At 35.9% G+C, this 18,819-nt stretch overlaps 1 protein-coding gene across 1 annotated transcript in view; it reads right to left on the reverse strand.

Annotated features, from left to right (window-relative positions):
• Positions 1-573: 573 nt before the first annotated feature.
• LOC127629977 (gastric inhibitory polypeptide receptor-like) overlaps positions 574-18,819 on the reverse strand; it is a 32,436-nt gene continuing 14,190 nt past the window's right edge. Inside the window, exons 2-14 of the mRNA XM_052107327.1 lie at positions 14,506-14,671; positions 14,147-14,243; positions 13,695-13,802; positions 11,547-11,668; positions 10,810-10,916; positions 9,880-10,033; positions 8,972-9,131; positions 8,812-8,872; positions 8,646-8,715; positions 7,752-7,840; positions 6,514-6,652; positions 6,345-6,386; positions 574-3,102 (exon numbers count right to left, since the gene is read on the reverse strand). Coding sequence (XP_051963287.1) covers positions 2,749-3,102; positions 6,345-6,386; positions 6,514-6,652; positions 7,752-7,840; positions 8,646-8,715; positions 8,812-8,872; positions 8,972-9,131; positions 9,880-10,033; positions 10,810-10,916; positions 11,547-11,668; positions 13,695-13,802; positions 14,147-14,243; positions 14,506-14,562 — 1,560 coding nt within the window. The 5' untranslated portion in view covers positions 14,563-14,671 and the 3' untranslated portion in view covers positions 574-2,748. The remainder of the gene's footprint in view (positions 3,103-6,344; positions 6,387-6,513; positions 6,653-7,751; positions 7,841-8,645; positions 8,716-8,811; positions 8,873-8,971; positions 9,132-9,879; positions 10,034-10,809; positions 10,917-11,546; positions 11,669-13,694; positions 13,803-14,146; positions 14,244-14,505; positions 14,672-18,819) is intronic.

Below are 18,819 nucleotides of genomic sequence, written 5' to 3' on the forward strand. Positions count from 1 at the left end.
TTCAATAAACACACTGTTTCGTCTGTGATTGCTCTGATTTCTAAATGTTATTGTCAATAATCCCAATTCTACTGTATTAGTATCGTATATTGTTGCTGGAATCTTATCACGTCGCGTCTGGTTAAGACAAGGTGTTAAAGAGGTACTTATCTCATCGCCATGAGGATGTGCTAAACTATAAAATAACTCACAGATTTTATTTTAAGTTTATTAATATTTTAAACAGTTGTAATTAAGCCAACTCTTGGTCCTTTCAGTCATTGCGATTGGTGCTCTTCATAATTGGAAGGGCCAGATTACTCAAAATTGAATCATTGATAACAATTTACAATAAGGTTCCATTTTTAACATAAAATAATGCATTAGGTATCAATAACAAACAATTAGCAATATATTTTTTTACATCATTTATTCATCTTTTTATTAATCCATTTATGAAAATACAATTGTTCATTGTTAGTTCATAGTGCATTAAGTAATGTTAACATAATCAACTTTTGATTTAAAAAATGTATTACTTTGTTGAAATTAACTTTAATCAAGATTAATAAATGCTTAATTAGTATTGTCCATGTTAGTTCAGGTTACCTAATGTTGTTAAATACTGTTAACAAATGGAACCTTATTGTAAAGTGTTACCAAATCATTAAATAAATATTTAAATATATACAGTAAATAAATAATTAAATACACAACTTGGTACTTATTGTACCAAGCTCAGCCATAGCTGCGGTGTAAAAAGAAACACCTTAAATCACAAACTAGAAAGTCAGAATAAATCTATTTTAAAAGATAATGCTCACTGTTATTGTAAGGCGTGCTGATAACTGTAACCCGCAAACATGTGCTAAAATTAAATACAAAGGACATTTAATTTAATAATTTTATAGTTTTTATTATTATTTCAGTAACACTTTACAATAAGATTCCATTTAGTATCATAAGTTAGCTACATTAGTTAACATGAAATAACAATGAACAATACTTTTACAACATTTATTAATCTTGGTTAACTAAGCAATAAGGCATGAGAGGCCGACAGGCTGTGCTATATTGAGAATATAGTTACGGCTGTAGGCACAATGCAAGCAGAGCAACCCTTTCAGCTGTGACTATGTTCACAATATGGCACAGCCTTGAGTGCCTTATTGCTTTTATAAAACAGTCACCACATAATAAAAGTATTAAGGGCACATGTTCATTTAAGTTTCATGTAAAATCATTAAATGGCATCCTTCCATCAGAAAATATAGTCCCTGGCAGTAAACATAATGTTGCAGGGCAACAAGAATAACTGTCAACTATGAGTGCTGCAGAGTGATACAAATAGAAGATTCATGAAGAGGTCAGAGCTCAGCTTTATCATGAATAAAGCACAGCTGTTAACCAATCCGCATCCAGGACCGGAAATATCAGTTTTATGTTAATTTCTTCATATTATAATACATTTTTACTCCAAAAATCTATGTTAACATTAGTTACATTACGATACTTAACGCATTAACTAATGTTAACGAATGGAACATTATTCTAAAGTGTTACCATTATCTCATCATGTATTACATGGTTTATTCAATTTTTTTAATATTTATTTAATTATATAATTTTTACTGGTCCGCCATATGTGTATGCTATACAATGCCCCTAAAAAGCATTTAGAATTTTTTTTACGAATATTATTGCATTTAACAACATTGCGTTTTGTTAAAATATCAAACCAAGATGCATCTTGAAATAAAATCTGCTTAACCTTTTCTAGCAACTTGCTTTGCTTTTCTTGGCATTTTTGTGATCACTTTTAACTAGTCCCAAGGTCATTTTTAATGAATGTATAATTCAGCTCCCCTCAATACATATAATTATAGCACACGTGCACTTTTAAATCAAAACATTTCACAAAAAGAAGAATGTGAGGTTTTAAAGTATAAAACATTGAAATACTGTTCAAAATTATGACACATTAAAATAGTATTTGGACACTTTCTAGTTCTTAAATGTACATGTCCATAGTTAATGAAGAATTACAACTGTGGATACTATAAAAAGACACCTGTGCAAATTTCAGGGGAGTGGACTTTATAGAGTGCATATACTATAAATTAACTTGGGATAAAAGTAATAGCAAAAATGGCAAGTAAAGTTTGCTCTGAGAAAAGGTCTAGCAATCCTAGATGCCACTTTGTTTGGTAAGTTGATATGTAACGCAATACCATCCATTCTTTTTAAGTGTCCAAATACTATTTGGTGCCACTGTATGGATGGTTATTTTGGTGACTTTGCTGTTGTTTGTGTGCCTTACCTGTGAATATTTTACAATGTTCACTTTCAACAGATTATCCTCATGCAATCATAATGTTTAAATTACATTGTGCTTATTTACAAAGTTTTAAGTTGCTCCGCAACATTGGCACATAATAGAACTCGTCTGGTTTTCAAAACGAGGTATAGCGGTAGATAACAGATACTGTAACAAAAAAAGAAACAAATTAAGTGGGTCACCATGTGTGACTATGGACATCCAGTGATTGTTCTAGTGTAATATGTTTTAGGAATATCCTTTCAAAAATAAAAACATTAAGATACAGGTATTCTTATAAAACCATTTCACAGAAGACACTATTTGTGCTAGTGACCTCATATACCAAGATTCCACCATGATATCTAGCTTTGTTATCATCTGCTGCAATCATCCAATCAGTGGCCAGAATTCTGTTATTCCTTAGAAAATGGAACTCGTCAGAGTCACTTTCAGCAGTAGCTCTCAGAATACCTCACTGCTCCCTCTCCACCACACTGGGGCAATGCTGGCACATCCAACCCGTTCAGAACCTGCTTTCGGGCATAGATATAGCAGTATGCTTTGCCTTTCTTGGCTCCAGGGTGGTAGTGATGCTGAATGTTTGGTTGGATAGCTGTCGGTGTGTCTTCAGAAGACAGATGACTGCCACTGTCCAGAGGGCAGTCTGGAAAGCAGGGTGGGTTGTGGTTGCACTGAGGTCCAGCACCCCCCCGATGTGTGTTGCTACCTGTATTGCGTTGATCATCTAAAATGCTTATTCCCAGTTTCCATCGCTGCCATTTCTTTTTGATTTCTGACTGCACCTGTAATAAGACAGGAAACATAAAATTGTGGACATTTGAAGGAATACAAAAGGATTGCACAAATGCTCCACCATATTAAGCAATTAGTATTAAGCAAATTGTTAACTGTAGATTAGAAACACATTTAGAGAACATGTTGCAGCAATCAGTGGTGTATATACAAAGTGGTGTCTCTACATTAGAGGCATGTGGAGCCATGCCCCACCAGATTTGGCCGGTGTGTAATATGTCTGGCATAATCATATTAATTATCAATTAATTTAAGCGATCATATATTTTTTCCGCATCTTAAACTTGTTTTATGTCCATTATACAAGACAACAGTATATATTCTTTTGAGAAATTCTACAATTATTAAGGTCTGTTAAGTTAAAGCCATTTAATCTAATTGCCTTTGCATGGGGCTAGCCCATTGTTACCTTTTTATTACTGTATTGTTGTATTGGTGCATACAAATTATATTTTTTATATTATAAATTAAATAAAAAATTTCCTTGTTTTCATTTAGTGAAAAACTTGATTTTTATTTCATTAAACATTTTGAATTTAATTTCTAATCAAATAAACAAATATCAAGATATGTTTAGAATATTGTCAACAACCTGAAAAATATTGAGATATAATATTTTGAGCCATAACACCCCATCCCTGGGGTCCCCAGATGGTCAGTTGTTTGGGGCCTCAGAAATCATTGTAGGATATGAGTAGCCAGGCAGAAGGAAATTAAGAAGAATTATGACAAATTACACCAAGATGGCCTATAATTTCGCAAAATTCCTCTAAGCATTATGTAGCTAGAAATTTAGACTGGTGCCAAGGAGTCTGAGCTGGCCTGCATCTGGCCAATGTAACTGTCATAAAACAATGGAAGGGGTCCATAAAACCCCCAAATTTACCCCAATCTCCTACAACTGGCAAGCACATTCCAGAGAAAAACTGTGACCATGGAAGCCTGGGGCTTCCAGAAATCACAACAAGCTCCTTTGTTCTATTCATTCAGTCAGAACACACAAACACTTAAAATTATATACTGAATGACCATCACGTGACAGTCAGTGGTTATACCCATCACATGCTTAAAAGTCATTGTTCAAGACAGAGAGATGGAACTGGATCCGAACCATTGAACTGTTTTAAGTTGGACAATTTTTACAATGCATGTACATATATTATGAACTATAAATATAAAAAATACTCCATTGTATTATTCTACACTTCTCAATGCACATAACCTCATTTTAATATGCTAAGATGCATCACATGATGCATATCTGTGGTTAGAATCATAGAATGAATTATTCTGACCTTGTACATTCAAGATGCCCAATTATATAATGTATAATAATGTATATTCAAATGTTAATGTGTAGTGAAGTAACCATAAAGAGAAAGTACGTCATGTTTCATATGTAAATGCTTGCCTGTTTATGTAGAGAATGTTGATGTTAACAAATGTCATGTCTCTTGCACTGATTTTATTATATAAATGTTAGGATAAAATGATGTTCACTTTTGATTGGGAAAACTGACACACCTTAAGAACAATGACTCATGATTCACCTGAAGAAGGAGGGATAGAGAGATGATCACGTTATCTGAAAAGCCATCTTTGATTGGATTAGAGCATATTCACGGTGTGGCCAAACAGAAAGGGTTAAAAAGACCAGCCAAACCTCCCTCAAAAAGTTCGCTTCTCGCTATGTCTTGTGATGGGAAGTCGTGAGTCTCTCTTGCGCTCTTCAAGCACCGAAATATTCGGCATCCAAAAATAAAGATGGAGAACAACCAGAATTTTCTACGAACCCAATCAAAGAACCAAAGCAACGAAACACAAGTACACCTCCAGACGTTTGCTAGAACGTGCTGGTGTTTTATTTAAATACTTTGGGTAGCCCGATTGCAAATCTTCTCTATTATAGATCATTGCCATTCACCTTCTGTTACAGCTTATTAACCAAATTGTTTTTATGTTTGTGAATGTTATTTCAGTTTTTATGTTGTAGATTAGCAATAAAGTCTTGTTTGTATTCAAATAGGATTTGACTGTGGTATATTTTGATAAATAATCTTGTCAATTGATTCTTAAAGATCTTCGCTCTATGCTCGAACAATATTTCAACATATTTGGGATATTATTTCAATGGCCATGAGAATAGTATTACTCTAAAGAGTTAACAGAGGGGCCTGAGTAGCTCAGCAAGTAAAGAAGCTGACTACCACACCTAGAGTGGCAAGTTTGAATCCAGGGCATGTTGAGTGACTCCAGTCAGGCTTCCAAAGCAACCAATTGGCCCAGTTGCTAGGGTGGGTAGGGTCGCGTTGTGTTAATAGCCACCCATCTTCGTGGTCGCTATAATGTGGTTCTGGGCGTGGTGAGTTGTGCGTGGATGCTGCGGAGAATAGCGTGAGCCTCCACATGCGCTAGGTCTCCACAGTAACGCGCTCAACAAGCCACGTGATAAGACGGGCAAATTAAATTAGTCCTCCACCACCCAGATTGAGGCGAGTCACTATGCCACCATAAGGACTTAGAGTGCATTGGAAATTGGGCATTCCAAATTGAGGAAAAAAGTTAACAGATGCATCATATCAGCTCAGAGTGGCTGAGTGATCAGACGTACACCTTAATTCTTTTAATATTCCCCAAATTAATCAAGATTCCCTTTTAGCTAAATTCCTTCCATTAGGAGTTGGAAAATGACACAGGCATAAGCATAAAGTCACAAGCTAATCATTATGCAAATGTCCTACATCATAACCCCACTCCTGTTTACATATTGAACTTCTCATAACTTCAGGGCTACTTAAGCATTATCAGTTATGGCACATTGTCTTTTTTTGTCTATTTTTCTGAGGGGCTTTAGAATGAGAGTGAGCTATGTGACTAATCAAAATATCTGCTGTGATCAAAAAGAAAATGGCACAGATGTTTATCAGTTCTCATTTGTGATTTATGTTTGATGTACCAGTAAATATCTGTGTAACACACTTTAAACTCAAAAGGGCCTCAATTATGAAACACAAGCTGAACAAATTTCTGTGTAAATCTTTTGTAAAATGATTCTTATGTAAACTGTCACACTGAATTGAATGTGAAAATGTATGTAAGAAACTTGGATGGTTCACACAGAAAATTCAGAGGCTCATAATTCACAGCCTTTTGGCATTAACAGGAGCTTTTTATATACTGTATTACATTTGTCACACTTCGTTTTTTGTAAATTCAAAGAGCCTTGACTTACCTCTTTATTGACAAAGCAGTACAATATGGCCACCAGAAAACCCTGTGAGACACAAACGCTACATTGGAAAATCCATGGATTTGTAAGTACACTTTGCAAACAACACATTGTAAATGTGTTGTAAATGTGTTGTGACTCGGTCTGTCTCTCTTGATTCCTTTAGTTGTACCTGAAAAGAGTTGAAGAAGAGTTCAAAGAACAGGCTGACATTGCGAAGTACGCCCTCAGTCTGTTCCTCTGTCATCACAGCAAACACCACCTCATGAATCCCTAACAGGGGAATGAGGGTCAGTGTGGACTTCGCTAACCTGATGGCCCAAGAACACACAGATTATCCAAAATTTAATCTATATTACTTCAAAATATCACTTCTAATGTTACAGTCAGAATTTGGGAATTTATGAGCATTTCTTTGAATTCAACTTTTGAGAAAGTATCTTCATTTCTTTACAGGTACCAGTAGTTCTGGTCCTCTGATTTGATTGTAAAAGTTGTATTCTAGATGTGCTTATATTTTTATTACAGTACTGGGACACTTCACTATTTGTATAATTTTGCTTGGTCTTGTTTGCCAGCAGAAAATAATAAATAACTGTCTCTATAATATATACGTTACTTGATATTATCTTCTTGTTTATAACACTGTTGTATAAAAGTAACATCACAATCACAATTAAGAATACATTCAAAATAAATTCTAAACAAACTAGTTCTTTCAATCTAATTAACCTCTATCATTGTTTCAGATACATGTATGTGACGAGGAGGAGGGCGTGGCCAGGCTGTGAGGGTGCACATCCGGCACTAAATCAGCAGATCATTGGGAGTGCAAGATAACGTTGAGCTGGAGACACCAGTTCAAGAGAGAGAGAGAGAGAGAGAGAGACACGCGGTCTGTGTATCATTAAGTTTTATGTTGTTTTAAGTTGAGTTATATCATTAAATCTTGTTTATAGTTCAGCCGATTCCCGCCTCCTCCTTGCCTATCATTTAAACTGTTACAATGTAATTTTACAGTATTCATTAGATTCCAACCAATGTCTTTCCCACTATCCTTAAGCAAAATTTAAACTTGAAGACTAAAAATAATCTCTGGTGGGATAAGAACGGCTCTCTAAATCACCTGCCTCAAAGCTGAAATTTCAAGCAGGATAAAACGTTTCCTTTAAAAATTTTGATACATCAAAGGCTTGCAAAACACAGTTAATGTAACCTATTTTAAATCAGAACTACTGTATATTTTTGGAGGAACAAGGAAAGGCCAACATTTCAGATGGTTTTTAAGGAGTGATTTTAAATGTAACATAATAAAAACATAACAAACATGCAAAACAAATGCAGCTCATTTGATCATCAGAAAAATTATTATTTAAACATGTTATTAAAAAATATAGTCCAAATTCTTACCTAAATTTATAATCTGTATATCTCATCTGATGTGCTTTTAATTTGGAGATGAGGATCTGAATAATCCTTATAAATATGAAAAAGTTCACCTGCAAAATATGATTAATTTCTTGTATTAAATATTTTAAATTTATTTTATTACATATAAATATTGCATGAAGAAATTTAGTATATATGCACACAAAAGTGTTCATCCTGGAGAATGCAGCAACTAAAAAAATTAATTAATTAATTTATGCATTAGCAATTCACCAACATAATTTTAACTTAGCCACATCACTGCAGGATCCTCCAAATTCAGTGTGACAGATACATGTAAGAACTAGTTCAAACCTAACCGGAAGACTTTCAGCATATACTCAACATGCTCTAGAATAATGAGTCACCCATGCATAATGCATGAGGGAGAGTAAATTTAACTTATTTAAATTGCAAGTACTGTATGAGTTGTAATGTGACACTATAAAAGAACTGCAAGAGAAGTCTACAACTAAAATCTAAAAGTGCAAAACTCCTAGCAATGCTGACACTGCCATGATAATCTTCTAGCTATACTAGACACTTCTATCAAAGATAGAAAAATTTTAAGAGAAAAGTGTAAACATTTTGGCCCTGTGGCACAATCAAAACATTGCTACATTTGTTTGAGCATCCGGACCAGCCCGACATAGCAGCATTGGCTCAACCAAAAGTCTGGGTTTGTGGCAGAACTATTGCTCGACCAATGGCAGATGAGTGTTCAGGAACCTCGATGGAAAACATGTAATTATTGTTGCTTTTCTGTTTGGTGCTCTAGTAGCAAAGAAATTACGCTTTTCCCTATAAATGAAGACAATCAGAGAGAGAATGCAAATGCTTAGAGACAAATTAAGGCAAAAACAGTGCAATACTTACTAAAATTGCCAAAAGTATTGGCGTCCGAATGATCCACCAATATCCTATATTTTCGTTGATCTCCCAGCACCTTGAAAGAGATTTAGGCACAGTTGTTGCACTCATTTGTTTTTTTTTAATTAAATGAAAGAAAGCCGTATTGCATCAAGATTACTGTGCACCTTACCTTGTATTCTCATACAGGTACCGCATAACTATCCAAGGCACCACAAAGAGCACAGGTGCTCCTATCAGAAGAGATCAGATGAAATACCAGATGAAATACCAGTATAAATAATTTTCATACTGGTACATTTTCAGAAGTGTAGTGATATGTGTTTACGTACCCCAGCCGACAAAGAGGTACACACAGAAGTAGCTGTTTTCTGAGAAAACCATCAACACCAGTAGATTGTGAAGATACAGACCTTCTACCAGTAGCCAGTAGTAGTTGGCTCCAACACAGTACTGCATCACGACCTGGGCCACGCGGCAGCCTGACATAGCCTGTAGGTGTTTAAAGTGGGTTTACGAAATCAAACCAAGTACATTTATAGTTTGTGGAATTTCTGCAGGTTTTGATATGTTTCCAAGAGTTAGTTCATCCAAAATGTTAAATTCTGCATTATTTACCCCTCCACATCACCAGTTTACATCTTGTCACCAGTATGACTTTCTTCCATGGAATACAGTTTCATCACATATCCATACAATGAAAGTGAATGGTGACTAAGACTGAACATTCTGGGCCCTATTTTAAGAGTACTAGCCATAAGACAATGGGTATGGCCTGGAAGTTTTGGTATTTTTGTGCAAGGATGTGCTAATTCTAGGCACAAGTGGGAAAGTAGCATAGCGCTAATGGGCTGGATCAAGTGCAATTTAATTATGAGGTTCTTCTCCGGCACCGTCTGCATCCTATTATATGCAGTAGTGGATTTACGTTCCATTCAATTATAGAGAATGTAAGTTCAATTCATTTATATCCAATACACCCCCAGTTTGCATGCATACACCAACGGATAGCACAAACACTCCCACTCAAGGACACTTGCAATTTGCGCTTGCACGAAAATTGCACTTAGAATTAGCGCTCTCATGAAAATTGGATAAGAGGTTGTGCACGGTTGTAGTGCATATATATATATATATATATATATATATATATATATATATATGTAAATATTTTTGCATGTGAGTTTGCATTTGTTTTTAGGCGCTGTGTTTGTAGGTTTATCGCTACATGTTCACTTACCTGGTCACTCAGAACGGTGGAAAAATCTTTGTTGTCTCTGAACACAAGAGCATCTTTCATAAGAAGTGCATCCCTTGTGAGGATGGACACGGCTCGCAGGATGAATGAGACAAACAGGTTGGTGTGGATGTAGTTACGTGTACAGTGGAGCTTCCTACATAATACACAAACAAAAATGTATCAATTTTGAACCTTCTGGGAAGTAGTGAGAAGCAGCCCCATAAAATAAAAGCTAAAACAGGGGAAAATGTATTAACTGTGACATTTATCCATAAATATCCTAGGATGATACTTAAAATAACAATACAAGAATATTACAATTGCAGCTGACAATGGTGGTAAAGAACCTATGATGCCACAGTAAACAACAAATAATATAGAAAGATCACAATGTAGAAAGAAATCTAGGCAAATAATCAATATAAATCACACATTATAAGTCTTTTACAGTGATCAATATTTCATTATCAAGAGAAAAAAGAAGCATCCGTGCTCAAGAGTATGTGTTAAAAAAAAAAGCATTGGTTGTCAACACCATTCTGGTAGTACAACATTAAATATAAAATCCAATGTCATATCACAAAAAATGCAGACAGATGGACTGTAAGGGAACTTAAGAATGCAAAGAGAGTTGAAATGACACATGTTATATAATGCTAATAGCTACACATTAGATTATGATCTCATGTTAAAATGGAACCTAATATGACTATATACGGTAATAATGAAGCATCCGCAACCACATGCTGTTTTTTTCTCATATACACTGATGTTTTCTTCACTTTTAACGATCATTCTGACCAGTCAAGTGTTCCATCTCATGGGGTCTTTGTACAGTGAGTGCCATTGTTATTGTGCTTTATTTTTACTTGTCTTATGCATGATAGAACCATCAGGGAATGTTTCAGTTGAAGCAAGACTGTCACTCACCTGAATATGAGAAGTATCACGAGCGCTAAGGACAGGCTGATCAGAGACAGAGAGTAACCGACTGTGTACATCACCCTAAAACAGGCCAAGATCAACATCTGATTCTCCTGTTAAGACATACATAAAATGGCTAAAAGAATAGCACAATACAAACATTAACCATCTCTACGCTGTGGTTGTTGTTAAGGTACAACTAACATCAGAGGGCATCAGTTTACAAGCAGAACCATGCTTTAAATGAACCACATGTTGTTATAGGGCTGGCCTCTCCGAAATAACTTTTTCTGATGTCTTGTGTGTGAACATGAGACCAATTGCACTCTGTGTTAATGAAATAATTTACAGAGTAATTCATTCTAAAAACTCTCAGACACATCTCCACCCTTCAGACCTACCACATTGACACACAACAGTACACTCTGCCTCAGACAATGAGTAATAATGACAAGGTTTATATTCAAGGATCACACAACTGAGTAATAACCAACAGTATAACTCTGACTATGAGCAAGAGATAAACTCTGGCATGGCTATAAGCTTTGAAAATAACAGTACAGCTCATCAAGTGAGGCGTGGAGAGAAATCTGCTTACCGAGTGTAATGTGATTAAACTTCTTTAACAATACATTGATCAATATACCAAACATTTCATGCTCAGACAAACAAAGTCCTAGTATAGAGAACTTGCATGAAAAATTAATTATGTTTTTAGCTTGCTTTGTTATGGGTTTCTTTACCTGTGCTATATGCTGGCTGCCATCTGCATTGCATTGTGAGTGGTCTCTCCAGGTGCGACTGTTGTTGACGGTGAGCCACTGGCCATCTGGACCGCATTCTCGCAACACAAATCCATTGTGCACTACAGAAGGAAGTAATACAGTAGATTACACATTTTCTAGTTAGTCTATTTCGAACAGGATTTTTCTAGATCTAATGTGAATGTCAATCTGAGAATAGTTATATCAATTATGCTTGACCAGCTTCAATGCTTCAAGTACCTTAAGATTTAAACTTGGACAACTTGAAACTTCAAAACTCATCCTGCAGTGTTTTTTAAAAACACATAGCATTTAAATCATGTGGTTTGTTAAGGAGACGTGTGCTATTCATTTTCTTAGTTGACCATAAAACTTAATCTACTGTAATAGAGATTTTGGGTTGGGCTCTTTTGACTCGTGCGTCAGGCTGATTGAGGTCCAGGTGTGCGCTGTTCTAGCCCGGCCCGCCCTTCTCCGCTCAACATTCTCTCATCATTTACTCAACCTTATATCGTCTCAAACTGGGATAACTTTCTTTCTTCCATGGAACACAAACTAAGATATTTTAAAGGAGATATGATGTCTGTTTTCATGTACCAAAAAAAGACAAAGCCAGTATAAAGGTAATCGATACAATCGGTTTGAGTGGGAACAGAGTAAAATATCATTTGTTTTTACTTTAAATGTACTAGCAGAACAGATGTGCCAGAATGTTGTTGTGAATGTAGTTGTCCAACAACTGACTAGTTGTTAGTGGGATCAACTACTAACATTCATATTTATAGTGGTGGTGTTTTTAATGGGAGGCAACTCAAATGAATTGAGAGGCGCAACTTCTTCGAGAGTGTTTTTGCATGATGATAACTTGCTGTGCTTAACAGTGAATAAACAGTCACTATGGTAAAACCATATGCTTTAGGTTTAGGTTTAGTCCTTTTATGTGCTGCTGTTACAGCCATCAATGCACTGAATCATTACATTTCAAGGCGATTACTGTCGGATGTTAAATTCTATGCTATGAGTATTGTTCCCATATTTGTGACACTGCTTAAACAAGTACTTCAGTAAAAAAAGTTTTAAATTGCTTGATGTTGTGAACTAGATTTGTACCCGTAATCTTATTTTGCTGCTCTGGGATTTTGAAAGAGCAGCGAGGATCGCCCTGAAGAACTGCATTTAAATTGAAGCTCGTCATTCTGCATTCAGGATGTGCATAAGCAGTTTTGTGCCGCTCTGTGCCTTTCTTATTTCTTACTTTTCTTTGATACTTTTGTGCAGTATGATGTTAGTGTTATTTAGCCTTTTTATTAGTTGAATATCCATTTGATACTATGTTAAATTGCTACACCCAGTGTCCATATATCCTTCTGAAACATCTGATTGGTGCATACCTGTCAACATTTGGGTAACAAAATCTGGGAGACCTCAGAGCGCCTCAGTGCTGGATGGCAGAGGCAGGCTAAATATGTAAATCATGGTCGTGCCTTGAGACTGCAATGGCAAGATGTAAAGTAAAAAAGGAGTTACAATTTGGTCTGTTCTCACCCCAAGCCGATTGGATTGCTTCAGAAGACATGGATTAAACCACTGGAGTCCTATGGATTACCTTTATGATTACTTTATGTGCATTTTGGAGTTGGAAAATTTGGTCAGCATTCGCTTGCATTGTATCCATTCAAATATATTTGTTAGTGTTCCACAGAAGAAAGTCATTCAAGTTTGAGAAGAATAAGGGTGAGTAAATGATGAGAGAATTATCATTTTGTCTGAGCTATTCCTTTAAGTGCAGGTAAACAGGGTTTTTTACAGAAGATATAGAATTAAAGATATATATGGAATGAAAGAAATAGAAGCCTTAATGACGTTGACACTGCAATCTAACCACTATGCTTCTGACCACAAGTGGAGAGCTGTAGTTCCAACCACACAACTTTGCGATGCTGTTTGGGAATGATCGTTTGGAATGAAAACTTTAGTTTTAGAAAAACCAACTACATAGAAATGCCCTAGCAACACCATGCATAATGAGCGGCAGGTTTTGCACTGACAGCAACACTTACATGTTCTTCAGAAAATTCAAAATGATAATTAAATTATAATCGTAATTAGAATTCACGGCAGTCATACCTTGATCATACCAAGGCAGATACCAGGGACAGGGCACTTTGACAGTTGTGTTTGGCACTCCATCTGTCCAACAAGCGTACATATCAAACATGCGATTGCACAACAAGCCTAATGGAAAGAATAGATATAACGTGAATATGACGTTGATGAAAATGATGAAGAAGACATCAAAAACTATAAACTACATATAGTATAAAAAACTGTTCTTAATGTCTTGTTGCTGAATTCCTCATTAGAACCTTATTCACACTACATAGGCAAGCAAATTTATATTGTTAGGACCATAACAAACATTTAGAGAGGATAGTGAAACGTTCCTCTCTGTGTGTTTATCTCTCTTTGTATACATAGTAAATCTCAACCAGCTCTGTTTTCCGCTGTTGGTATAGAAACACATACACACAAGCAGATGTGTATGCACACAGTCATGAATGCATTGATCTGATGCCTACCTGGGGGTGTGGGATCTGAGCTCATCTTTACAAGGCACTCGTTCCGATACCTGTTCCATTCTTGCACTGTGTCCTTCACTGTCTTCCCACTCACACTCTGGAAAACATGTACTAAAAAATTAAGCTAAAACTTTCTCCGAAAATTTGCTTCAGACATTTGCCAGTGTAAATGTCGCCACGGCAAGCATAAAACTGAAACTATCAGCCTTATCGTTGAGCCCAGTTTCTGTTAAAAGTTAATTAATAACTCCTATTGTGTATTGGCCTCTGCCTGGTGACTATACTAAGTAAGCTGGTGAGTTCGATATGAGTTCCTAATTACTTCTGATGCTAAACGTAGTTGTTGATCCATACAGTACCTCATGTCTGCACAAGACAGATAGAGTGAAGAGGAGGATGATAGGGGTGCTCTTCATCACTCAGACAGGTAACGGGGCCAAGGGCCAGACATCTTAGTTCTGGGCCCTCATCCAACCAGACCCTGAGTAGCCCATTCTTTCAGACCAGTGCACCACCAGCTGTGCCCTTCAGACCCAAAGCATAGCAGAGAAAACCATAAGGGGAATGTGACAGCTCAGAAAGAATTAATGTCCAGATGGCTGCATTATACATAACTCTGACGTCAATATTCATTAACTAAATATCATCAAAATAATGATCGATTCTAATGACATAAATATTTGTTACTTCCTTTATTATGTAGTATGCATTTTTTTGCCCACTTCCTGTGTCTAAAATTGGCATATTTTAATTTCCAGGAGGAACACACTTGACTCGACTGCATGTCCTATCACAGAAACTTATTGTGTGGATCAGTGCATGCTTATTCATTAGGTGCAACACATGTCATGAGCAAAATAAACACGGGATCGGATTTACTGAATGGATAATGGTGACTTCCCCTGCAAGTGGTGAGCCAGGTGAGATCTGGGCAAGCTCGAATATCTCATCGCATTGGCCGAAAATGCTCACTTACTGTCATCTGAACTAGTCAGTGTCAAAGGGAAACCACGTGAGAGAAATCCAAAGTGACAACCGCTGCAGTGAAGCGAGGTGGCTGGATGGAGATATGTAGTACTAACAACTGTAGCACACATCTAATTTCTGGTAGGTGAACAACATTTTTTCTAATTAATAGTAAGTTTGATAGGTAGAGTTTACCTGCCTAATTAAGTCGAAGTATTCCTTTACGGGTTCTAAAGTGACTATATATCACTCCCATTATATTGAATGAAGCTATGCAAGTCATTTACATTTACAGTCATTTAGTAGACGTTTTTATCTAAAGCAACCTACAAATAAGGCAATACCTAACAAGCAATTTGTCAACAATATCTGCAGTATCGCACTGCCAAGAGTAGCCAGAGTAGTATAGAAGCTACTGCAGAAGAGACACACAAAGAAAGGTTTTTATAATAAAAAAAAACCTTACCTTGTGTGCAAGTCATTGCAGCATTAACAGCTTTATTGGTTGTAACAGAAGCAATCCAATATTACCTTTCCACTGAGAAAATAATTGTGAGCATCTAAACTACGATACCCTTTCATTGTCTCCCTTTCTGAGACGCACTCAGTATCAACAATACATATGCATAAGTCACTTCAGGTAAATGTTTAATGTTCTTTGACAAATTTGTTGACTCAGAGTCTTATTTAATGATCCAGTAGTGACACCTCATTGTTTATTTTCAGTTTTTGCAAATATCTAATTTGTTCTGTTTTAGCTAGACTCTAAAATTACAGGCTAGTCATATTATTTTGACAGTTCTATAAAAATGCTGCTACCAGAAATGCTTCAGAGCCAGACATGCGCAGTAGTGTTCTAATTCCTTTATTATAGTTTATATCCTTGAAATGGTCTATATCTGTATAAATAGTGTCTTATAATGCATTGGCAATGTACTAAGTTATAGAAACTTAAAATGCAGTGAATCTAAAAAGAAACTTGGGGGAGGCAAACCAGGATTACAGAATAAAAAAAGGTCCCCTATAAAACATATTTTTCTATGCTAGAAATTGGTAAACTGAGCTCTTAAGCAGTTAATACAGACATAAACAGTTACTTCTCTCAACAGCTCAATCGATGACAGTTCAAAGCGTAACGTAATTTTACCACTCTCCCAGATTACACCTGATTGAAGTCTCTTCAAGTCTGCATAAAGGGAGCAACAATAAAGGAAGCAACAATTTCCTTTATCCAGATGATGTCTAAATAAACAAGTGACCCAACAGGCAAACATTGTCCTGCTAAATCATGTACAGTACAATCAGCTTGGTGTTAAATTATTTACAGTAGTTTGTGGTGTTGTGCTTAGCAGGTTGGAAAATGTTGAGGGTACAAACACTTCACATGAAGTAGTGTTGCACCGGAAGGAATTTCGAGAAGAGGACATTCATATAATCACTCTAATCACAACAGTTATAAAAACAGCCGCTTACCTCAACTTACTTTAACAACTCTTCCGGCATCCTGTCTCCCCTATCAACTTCACCTTTAATTCCAGTAAAATCCAGAGGTAAAACTTTGACTTTGATTCAACCCTGTTTTATATCAACATGCAAACTGGTAATAATGTATTTACATTTTTCATCAAAACTAAAGCTCTAGATGTTTTTCTAGTTTACTGAGATAGGAATATTTAGCAGATTAGAGGTGGTGATTTTGATTAATTTCATTCCATTCACCAAAAAAATTTGTTTAGATACGTTCACTAATTCATTCATTGACAATTTCTGTAAGATATGCCTTTTGTGCCTGTAGATAGTGCCAAATGACCGTCTTTTAATTAATTGCACTGAACCAAATGCATTAATTCTTTTGTTGCCCCAAAATGGCAACAAAAGCATATCTATCATACTGTGATCTGCTAAGCATGACTATTTATCAAGCTATACAAAAAAAAAAAACAATACTAACCTACAAAATAATTATGATTTTCAATAACGTCCTTATGTCATTGTAATGTATGGTCATCACTCACTTTTATTTATAAATCAATCCGGCTCCTTTTCTTGTTGAACGAGATTGACAAACTAAACAAACGACATGCAGCTCCTTTCGTACGCTAACGAGTTTACCATTACATATAGTATCAGTTCGTTCCAGACTGTCATCTAGTTCAGACTCATATTACTGATTGGTTCAGTGAAGGGCATTTTCATTCAGAGGGGGAAACCAATAATATGCTGCCTCACAGCCTGCACTCAAATGCTATTGTCTTACGCTAAAGTCAGTATTTACAGGCATGAAAAGTAGTAGACCTCACTGACTTAAAAAAGGAGAGACATCAGTGAATGAGAAATATGAGTCAGTGTATGGAGGTGAATGAGAATGAGTCGCTGACTTAAAAGATTTGATAAAAAGACAGAATGGATCACGAGCAAACATTACTATAGCTGATGACATCGGTCTTGATTAATACAGTGGTTGAGTTGCCATATTTTAGACCATGATGGTTTACAGCAGATTTAAAAAAAAAAAAATTAAAAAGAAATTTCTAGGTGGGGTGTACGCCAGGACTCCAAGATAGATTTACTCAACAATTTATTCCTGGAGGCCAAAAACACATCATCAGCACAATTCTGCAGTGTTTATATTCTCTGACCTTTAAATAATTTTTCAATTAATTCTTAGAATTATATTTAACCCAGAATATACACTTGTTCCACAGCCAAAAATATATTTACTCAAAAATTAAAGCCTGCACACTGAGAATACAGTCAAATGACTAAATCATACCAGTATACTTTGCCAGCTCCTATGGCACATCAACTAACATTTCTCAAGCAACCATTTAAGGACAAGAGGCCGGGGGTAGAAAACATTCCTCTGTTAAGCTGGCAAGTTTGTTTTATTCAAAAGCATGTTTGCTTAAATCCGACAATTAGCAGCTGTCACAGAGCCAGACTCTTCTACAATCTGTTAATCAGTCAAAACTTCTGTCAGGCAAGTCAACCATGATTACATATGGCCCCACTGATTAATACTGCACTTGTGTTAACATACAATATATCACAGTGCAATATGAAAAAACAGTAGGCATGTCATGAAATATCAATATATTGATTATTGATCGGCACAGTTTTTTATCGATTTATTTTTGAGTCATTGATATATTAAAATTAGCCGACATTTAAATTAGAAGCCTAATTGCTTTTCAATTCACTCAGTTGGCCTCTACATTATGGCGTAATTGCATTGGAGACCACAAGAGAGTTATATAACATTTACTAAAGCTGGTTGCAGTCTGGAAATGCACAGGTACACACAGGCTGACTTCAGAATTGAACACTACCCATACAACTCGTACTACTTCTGCCATGTCTATGGCAGAAACAGTAATTGTATTATGGCAGTATGCAACTCCGTACTCAGCGACACACACATCAGGATGAGCTAACAGCAGATGACAGTCCAAAGTGAAAACATTTTTTGTACTTCTTTGTGACATTGATGAGTTTGCAAGTTAGTGTGTGAAACTGTTGTAACTGAGCAAACTTAACGATTAGAAATGTCAATGTTTAATATGCAATTTCTCTGTATGTAGCCTTGAATGGGTCTTTCAGTCAAACCACAAAATGACATACTTGTAACTGAAAACACATTGTGTAGGCTATATGAAAGATTGAAATACTGTATTTTCCAGAAATAAAGTCACACCTGAATATAAGTC

Source organism: Xyrauchen texanus, chromosome 36 (genome assembly GCF_025860055.1).
Source record: "Xyrauchen texanus isolate HMW12.3.18 chromosome 36, RBS_HiC_50CHRs, whole genome shotgun sequence".
Classification (NCBI taxonomy): Eukaryota; Metazoa; Chordata; class Actinopteri; order Cypriniformes; family Catostomidae; genus Xyrauchen; species Xyrauchen texanus.